This window comes from Amborella trichopoda, chromosome 7 (assembly GCF_054954075.1).
Source record: "Amborella trichopoda isolate Santa Cruz 75 chromosome 7, AtrichopodaSantaCruz75HAP2 v2.0, whole genome shotgun sequence".
Lineage (NCBI taxonomy): Eukaryota > Viridiplantae > Streptophyta > Magnoliopsida > Amborellales > Amborellaceae > Amborella > Amborella trichopoda.
In genome coordinates, this window is record NC_142342.1 from 1,016,133 (window position 1) to 1,025,867 (window position 9,735).

The 9,735-nt window shown below is 35.8% G+C and overlaps 1 protein-coding gene across 1 annotated transcript; it reads right to left on the bottom strand.

Moving 5' to 3' along the window:
* Positions 1-1,030: 1,030 nt before the first annotated feature.
* DCP2 (decapping 2) lies at positions 1,031-8,856 on the bottom strand. Its single transcript, XM_006846713.4, has 8 exons — positions 8,685-8,856; positions 5,761-5,912; positions 5,345-5,472; positions 2,763-2,858; positions 2,215-2,367; positions 1,695-1,795; positions 1,448-1,515; positions 1,031-1,312 (listed from the first exon to the last, which is right to left on the bottom strand). Exons 1-8 carry the CDS (start codon positions 8,762-8,764, stop codon positions 1,122-1,124), a joined length of 969 nt encoding a protein of 322 aa, XP_006846776.1. The 5' UTR covers positions 8,765-8,856; the 3' UTR covers positions 1,031-1,121.
* Between the last annotated feature and the right edge of the window lie 879 nt (positions 8,857-9,735).

Here is a 9,735-nt window from a genome sequence, read left to right on the forward strand (position 1 = left end):
GGAATTACATATTTTGCCCAAAGGAATAATTATACAATGCACTCTCACAAGAGTACACCATACCGTCTATTCTTATACATGGTAGCAGGTGCCTTGAATACGTTACAGGACGATTCATAAATCTGCCCTAGTTTTTATAGAATTTGGGAGCCAAGACACATCCCATATCACTACAATCTATTTATAACTCAAATCCATGAATTAGGAGTTCCGAAAACTGTGCAAAATAAATGATTTTTAAATAACTAAAATGAATAGTCCCAAAAAAATAAAAGAGTACAAAATAGACCATTTTTAAGTCTTAAAAGTAAAATTTTGGATCCAAAACAGTATTGTCAAATTCACTTCTCTTCGGCTGAAGCCTTTGGATTAAAGCTTGAAGCAAAGCGAAACCTGATGCTGCCACTTTGATTAGATTCAAGTTGGACTTTAAGCCTCAAGCAAAGCGAAGCCTGATCCTGCCAATTTGTTTAGACTCGAGTTTGCTCAAGCCAATTCGACTAGAGCAAAATATATATATATATATATATATAAGTATTTTGTTATTTTTTTGAAACTTTTATTTTTAAAATTTTCTATTATTTTTATATATTATATAAAGAGTAATGATCCTATAAGACCCTCACTCACCCATGTATGTAAGACCTTAAATGATCACCATTAAAATTGACACGAATCTCTGAAAAAATTATCACATGAGTGTGAACTTGACTTTTCTAGAGATTTATACCAACTTTAATGGTGATCCTTTAAAAGTCCTACACACATGGTCGGGAGATGGTCCTATAAAATCATTTCTCTTATATAAATATCTAAGTTTTTTATATTAAATTTTTTTACAAAAGTCTACAAGCTTTCTTCAAATCAGCCGAAGATTTTTCTCACCAAACCAAAGAATACTCTAAAGTGAATCCACCAGCATTGATCCAAAATTTATAATCCAAGATGGGCCTTAGAATGGCGGACTCACTGCAACCCTGAATCAACCTATTTTTTGAGAGAGAGAGAGAGAGAGAGAGAGAGAGAGATCTAATAAAGCATTTAGGATAATAGGGAAATCTGTTTTAGGAGTTGGATCTTGATATGATACATGATATAAATTTCAATTTATGTAATTGGGCTTAACTAGAAAATGCAGCTTCCATGGCTTGTAATATACGGCCAGTATCAAATTTGAAACTCCTGAAGCTTTTACCAGGGCCAGAATCGACCATGGTATGGCTATCAACTCGGGGATCAATCGATACGACTATGTTTTCACTTGTTCCGATGCCACTTGTAGAACCACTCTTCGCCTTCCAAACGCATGTAACTGTTCAAGAAAGGAAACATAAGTAGGGCTCACATCATCTCTGTCTCTCTCTCAACAAACACACATTCATTTGAATGTTTTCCGTGAAGAAGCTCTCAAATGCAACGTAAGGAGGACCAAGTAAAATAAAGAAACCTTTTGGAGCTGCTTCAGATTTTGGAGCTGTAGAGGGACGGTGCGCTGCAATCCATGCTTTAAGCGGTCTGCAAAGAGAGAGATAGCGAGAGGAGAGAGAGAGATGTTTTGTGAACAGTTTACATGAATGAGATCTTAGATCTACATTAGAGATAGGGTACTCACTGCAAGAAGCAGGCAACTACTAAGAGCTTAAGTTTGAATCCACAAGGAGAGAGAGAGAGAGAGAGAGAGATATGGTACTCACAGCAAGAAGGGGCAAACCATGAAGAGCTTAAGTTTGTACGCACGATTGCCTGTCTCATACCCTGTTGGGTGAAGCTCATCTAGGTGATGCCAAGCAATTTCCTGCAAATATAATAGCTAACTTTGAGAGAAAAAAGAAGTACAAGGGAAGTCTAAGGATGTAATGATAGATGACAAAGACAATCCTTAAAAGCAGCTCTAATTCAATATTTGTTTTCAAGAAACAGCTTCAGTTTAATACTGAAACACTTCAGTGTCTGGTCCCATGATCTTTACCATGTACTAATACAATAAGTTTGGAGGAATTTACACTGATAATGAAGTCATTATGAAACAAAAAAATACAATGGGCTAAGAAACAACCATGAATGCCACACTTATAATCTAGAAACCTGAAGTCTGGCTGTTGGGAGAAGGGGGAGAGATAGATAGGGAGAGAGAGAGAGAGATTCTGTTTACTATATATAAGCTTCGAAGTGACGGCTATGCTAAACTAAGACGACACGTGGAAAGTGGCATACACTGATCTCCTTTTTGGTTTGTGGTGCAAAGACTGTATCCTCCTTCACTCCAGCTATTATGTAAAGCCGCACCCTCTGCTGACCATCTACAACTTCAAGGTAGTCTTCAATTTTCAAAAGCTTAGACACATCAAATCCAGTTTCCTCCAATACCTAGAGTTCATTAAAAAAAATGAGCTCAATGTGGAACAATGACCCAAACCATGAAAATGATACAATGATGATTTCTGTAACATTTTCCTATGACATTTGGTAAGCGCAAGCTATTCTACAACCTATTGAACAGTGAAAATAAACATAGTCCACCAGGCCCATCATTGTCCGATAAAATGATTGACAGAGATAGCAATAGAGTAGGAGCCACCACTAAAGACATGTCCAGGTCTTTTGCCTTTTACTCCGTGTGTCACTCCAACGAGTGGTGAGTCTGGTGACGACCATGCAATCTATGATTTTTCCATAGTTCATGAGGGTATGGCATACTTTTCCCCCGTTCAAAAGTATAGGACAATATCCAAGTCAAATAGCATTATGGCAAGAGATAATACTTCACGGACTGCACAAGCATGATCCTCCTCATCTTTGTTCTTTTTACCACGAGGAAAGCTCCAGCTTGGCACTTTCCAGCCTTTCACTAGCAAGCACTGCATTATACAATACATACAAATGAAGTGTTGTCATCGTCTAAAACTCTAAATCAATACTCCCAGATACAGTAAAACAGGCATGTAATATTCATGGGTTGCCATAACTGATAAAATTTAAAATGGAACAGGATCGGAAGACATGATTCTATGAAGTTGTTAATAAACATTAGATGATAAAATACCCGAAGAAAAACAACTTCAATGAAGTAACTAACATGCAAAGACAAAAGCAGATAATCACATAAAAGCAGTGTCATTGAAATAAGTTATGAAGAGTTTATAGCCTTTAAATACCTCATATGACTGAAACTAATGAGTTTCTTTTTTTTTTGAATACGCTGAAACTAATGAGTTAACCTGTCAAAACTGTCAAGAATGTATAGTTGGAAGATTAGTATAACATAAGTCAGAAGGTTTCAGGCCTGTTTAGATTGTAATTCACAGAGGGGGAATGACAATTACATGAGGAAACCAAATGAAATAGTGTGGTACATATAAAATACCCTTCCTTCTGATCAAGTTGGATTCAGAAGAGAATCCAGTCACACTTTAAATCACTCGTTAAATGCTGAAAGCGCTTGAAAAAACTCCAAATTAAACTTAAATTTCCAACGGATTGCAAAGAACTATGCTCTAAACTAATATTAATCTATACGAGTGTGTCCTACAATTCCCTATGGGAAAGAAGAGTGCATACACAGTTTCTTTTATGGGTTACACGTTCAATAAGCAGACTGTAATGACTCCATTGAACACTCAATACAGCTTATAGAAAACCATGTTCCTCATACTCCTTGTATCACACTTATGGCCATGAGTCACAAACTTAAGCCTTGCTGTTTTTCTTACCTTTTTTTTTTTTTCTGTTTTTGTTTTTTGAATGTTGAATTGGGACCTGGTGAGAATGGAACTCTAGACGCCACGGTGTAGCACTTGCCCTCTGACCATCTCTACCTAAAACCCATTCTCGCCTTCCTTTGTATAACAACAACCAATAATCAATACCAGGCCCTTGAATTTCTCGGTTGCAAACAACATCTACATCATCCGGCGTGCTAATATTCACACAAACCTGACAACTTCTAAACCTGAAAATAGTGTATAGGATCATTTGACCCAATCTCCAAAGACGCATCTCGTTGCTAAGTAGGCAAATCACATTCAACTAGATATATTTCCCACGAATCAGAATCTAGAGCTATATATATCCCAGCAACCCAGTCAAATGAATTGTAATTGACAGGACATCAAACTGGAATCCATAGTGCGGCTTATGCATTGTTCGAACACAAAGAAATGATCAAAAATCCTATCAGAGCTATCCTAATCCAGATGAGGAATATGAGAGTTGTGGAATATTATCACAATAAACATATTTAAGCTTGATATCTCTTTAATATTTACCACAAACGCAAACAGGTGGCCAAGCTGTACACATGTGATGTGCAATGAATATGTATATATGGTTGATTTTTATATTGAGGCCACCAGCATATCAGATGAATGTGCTCTCTCCTGAAAACATTTAACTCATAAAGACCACTCAGAGCTGTGCTTTAAATTTTTGAAAATTTATGTATCAAGATCAATAATGTTATAACAAATATATGTAATTCCCAAAATCCATACATCAAGATTTCTGGATATTTGTTAGGTCATCTGTAGAATCCTTGATGCTTTGGTGACCTAGATGCTAGCTCCACTAGGCCTCTATCCAGATGAGTCCTATTTTTGAAATTGCTTCCATTCTTGGCTATCGAATATTGATGAGTAAAAACACCCCCAAAGTTGGAATTTCCACAAAACCAAAGCAAAGTGTGACTGGTTAAATGAAAGGTATAAACAGTCATACATATGTTTATATTTAGGGCTTCATTTTGACATCTCACACTTTTTCTAACTTAGGGGTGGCAATGGACCCAGACCCACCCGGGACAGGATGGGTAGATCCGGATGCGGGTATGGGTCCAAAAATTGGGCCTGACAAGTCGGATCTGGTCCAATCAGATCTGGGTCCGGGCCCCAATTTATGAAATATATTTAAATACAGAGCTATTGTAATTTTCGGAAAGGTCCAGTTGGATCTGGATCCAGGTCCCACATTATATTTTTGGGTCCAGGTCCAGTCAGGGTCTACCTAACCGGACCCATTGGCACCCCTATTGTAACAAATACATGCAAAATGATGAGGCCAAAACCCTCCTTAAATATCAATTCTCTCAGTTATCCTAAGAATCGATGTCCATGCTAGGAGATGCAAAGTGCTTCACCAAAAACAATTAAGCACAAAGAGAACAGCATATGTGTCCATCTTGGAGGACATGGCATCATCAAAAATTTGAATTAGGATTAGTTGCATTTTGGCAAGGAGAAGAAGAATTGGTTAAATATTTGATGCATAAAAAAAGTCCAAAGCAATCAGCAATTAGTTGAATAGTACAATAAAGAACAATAAGTTCATAGCCCATAAAAAAACGACATACCCGTTCATACGTTTCATCCAAAATTATTGCACCAGTTACGGGAACTCGAACTTTGTAGGAAGTAAAGCCTTTGTAAATGTCATCAATATGTGCAATATATGGTCTCAATGCAGCACAGCTATTGAACACTAATAGGGATTAAGGAAGGTCCTGACCAGATGAAAACAAACATATGTTGCACAAAATCAAAATATCAAATGGACTACTTATTTATTTGCCTCATGGAAGACAAGTGGATATCCCATCTGTGTGAAATTCTTGTTATGGACTCCAAAGAATTTCAAACCATGTTTCATTAATTTAAACTTTGAAAACCACTAAATAAAGAGACCATCCCAAAAAAATGTGCCACAAGAACCTCACAGTAAACAACAAGATATGAAGCAATAAGTAAGAAGAGCTACAGAGTAGGATACTCAAAGATGTAAATTCTCTAAGAGATAGAGACTTTAGGGATGGGTTCTGCTCCATAGAGTTATCCTCGTAAAACCAGTGTGCTTGCTCCACAAGAAATAGGATCCTCTCAAAAGACTCGAGATCTTCCTTGGGAACATTCAAAACAAATCGGCTGCACAGAATGCAACATGGTTACTTAAAAATGGTGGGGATGTTTAATAAACAGGAATCAACTTTTAGTCCGAATGTCTGATCATAAACATGCAAGAAGCATCTAGGACCTCTAAAGAGTGGCATATAAGATATTTAAGTGAAAAAACTAGAGCACATAGATCTAACCTACAACATCATCATTAAAAGCCTTTTCCCAACTGTTCGGGGTCAGCTACACGAATATTGGTCCCCCATTTTTCTCTATCAAGGGCCATACCCTCAGTGAGGGCAGATCTAACCAACATAAATATGAAAAGTTTCCTCTATAAGATGCAAACTGTATGGGGTGGATCAAAAAGAAAAACTGTATTGGATGAGGAGTCAGAAAAGGAAAACCTTCATAGACACCCCATCTTGCATGAGCCTAGAGCCCAAAGTAACAATTACCTTGCACTTATCCCATCCATGCTAGATAAAACTACATATAAATATATCAAACTTCAAAACTGATATATATAATTTCAACAAATTATCCAAAAAGAAAAAATGGGCTTCTTGATAGGCTTCAAGGAGAAACATTGGCCATTATTAGAGAAGGGTCCAGAACATGGTTATCATGTAGGCTATGACCACATCAGAGTTTAGGGGTTTCATTTTTATTGGCCTCTTAAAAAATGGAAGACATTAGCGTTAGAGTCACTTGGATATCAGAGTGGGCAATTATGGTAGCTTGCTCCGTAATCCAGGTTTGGAAGCTAACTTTGGTGGTTGTTTGTGTGTTAACTGGGCTCTACAGCTTAGGGAGGATCCTTAGGGGTGTGGGGGCACCTATATTATTGGCATACTCAGGGTTAAGCGATTGTTTGATCCTCCTATAAGGAAGGGCTAAGCTCCTATTACTACTCTTAAACCTTTCTTAGACTGGATGGAAGTCATGCCCATTGAATACACACGTCCATGGTCTTGGCATGTCGTGGCATGGAAGGGCATAATACACGCATAGAGAGTTTTGCTTAACTTTATCCTAAAAATTAAAAGTTTCTCAAAATCCCATTTGCCCTATGTCTGAAAGGCCAATTTTGAGACTAATGTTTCTCATGCAAGTGCAAATGTCTTCATGAAATACCTGGAAAACCATTGTTTCAATGCCCTCAAATGGCCACGTAAGGAAGCATCGGTGCAAAGATATTTGCTTGATATGAGATTTTCGATCTTTGTGATTCCTGTTGTATCCACTTTGTCATGTTTTTAGAAGGCTAACACTGATGCAGATGTCTTGGCCACTAGTGGTGTGTGTCGTGATGAGTTGCAAGTGAGTAGGGCTTCTGGGATGTCACCTAACATCTCTGGATTTGCCTCTTTTGTATTTTTAAAAAATGTTTAAATGAAATTTACTTGTCAAACAAAAAAAAGAAACAAAGGCATGTATAATTTGTGCTTCGCTAGGCCAATCAAACAGAATTCAAAAATGGTTCACCGAACTATTTGATTTGCAGAAGGCTCCAAATTTGGGGCATGGTGCGTCACTATTTTTCAATAAACACAAGGACCACTTTTGAACCAGAACCTTAGAAGCCAAAAACACTCATTTGAACATGCTTTAGAATTCAACCCCACGGTGTTTTCAATGGATAATTCAACCTTGAGGTCAAGAGCAGCACCAGATCAGAAATGTTGCTCGACTTTTCTTAGATTGCATATGATTATAATAAATCAGCTGTCTATCTATATACAGATTTGAATATGACAATTATAGCATATGGTTAATGGTCAATCTATTGTACATGAAGAAAGAAAACATGACCCCCTATTATTTTGTGTATTGTGCTATACATTTTATAGATGTACAATGCATTGTTTCAAACCATTTAGTAGCATAAGATCAAAGCATTAAGATATGCATGAAACCAATATCAAACATCAGTTGTGAGATTTTTCTTTTTTTCTTTTAAGTAGTTCAGCAGTAGAACTCGAACTAGGAATTGCAATCATCAAAACCTAACCAATCAATCTCAAGGTTGATTCATTTTAAATGATGTTACACTGTAGAAAACTGTACATGGGAAGAGGAGAATATTAGGGGCCCGACTCCGATAGCTGCATTTTGAAGTGCTCGGTGAATAAATTTTTAGTGCTATAATGGATCGAGATACAGGTAGGCATGGCAATTTTTAAATTTAAGCTTGTTGACAAGGAATAAAGGAAGACATGCATGGAGATTTCCTTGACCAATTGCGCAGATATTAGCAGGTCGGTTTATTGATTGAAACTCCATTAAATCAAATGACCCCCCAAAAAAATGTTCGCTGTCCTTCTCAGAAACCTCTTTATTTTTGAAATTTCCCTTCTTAGAAACTTAAAGAACCATAATCTCATGTCTTACACAAGGAAGAAGGCCAAAATTTACAGAAAAAATAATTCTAATAATAAAGATCAAATACAAGCTGAACACCAGAGATATCAAATGGCTCAAAATTAACTATTTCAGTAAGATAATGGAATGAAATCTATACAAAATGAACCGAAGTTGGTCCAAAATCAGGAACAAAATGACAAAATACTGACTAAATAACAGTGAACTTTTGGACTTTCAGTCAAAACGTCGCCTCACTGAATTACAACATAATTCCGGCAAATAATTCAGAATATTGATTAAATACACAGAAAATGAAGACTAAACCACTAGATAATAGATATTCAAACCCAATACTTGCAGCAAAAGAGAAAAAAAAACTATAGTCCAATAAAACCAGTGTTGAATAAAGATCAAAACATCAAAATGATGAATCACCTGCATAGATCATCTAGAAGCTCTCTAGGAGGTGGAACATTTCGCAATGGAGCACTCGAAGATCTGTTAAGGTTAGCCATTGCTGCTTAATATACGAAGAAAGACCCTAGTTTTTTGCAGTTGCAGAAACCCTAATTCGAGAAAAATAAAACTTGAATTTTCCAGAAACAGTGAAATGGATTTCTTTCTCTGTAATTCATATAAGGTGATAAAATTAACCCTAATTTTACCGAAAGAAAAAGAGGCAAAAAAAAAAAATGGCGCAAAAACCCGTGCCCCTAAAAAATCGATGAGAAAAGGTCGTTTTAATGTTGAAAAGCCTTTACATTAATTATCTGGTCATCGAGAGGTAGGACTATGAAAATATCAAGATTTTAAGTCTAAAAAAATACTGCATAACATATTATCCACACAGTTTATTTTTAAGATTTTCATATGTTTATAGATCTATTTTATTTTAATTATTTTTAAAATTTAAAATTTTATAATTAAATATAAAAATAATTTTTAAAATAATCTTAAAAATATTTTATCTCAAAATTATATACCACGATAAAATTTGAAAGTACACTTTACTTCTAAACCTGCAAATGCTTCTGTATATGAACTGCATCTTTTAATGTTTTATCAAGTTTGGCTCATCCCTCGTGTCAATTTTAACAAGCTAAGCTAATTAAATTAAACTATTTAATTTTTAATAATATATTTTATAGTTTTAAAAAATAGTAATGATCATCTGAGACCCTGCCACACCTATATGTATAGGACTTCAAATAATCCCCATTAAATTTGACACCAATATCTAAAAAAGTCGTCATATGAGTATGTGACTTGACTTTGCTAGAGATCTATATCAAATTTAATGGTGATTATTTAGGGTCCTATATACATAGGTGTGGAAGGGTCTCACAAAGTCATTTTCTTTTAAAAAATACTCTTTTATCTTTTATCGCTATATTTAAATCTCAATTATATCTATTTTCTTAGTGGTTTAAATATTTTTTATTGGAGCAAACTCAACACCAATTCAGTAGTAGGAATGATTTAGACT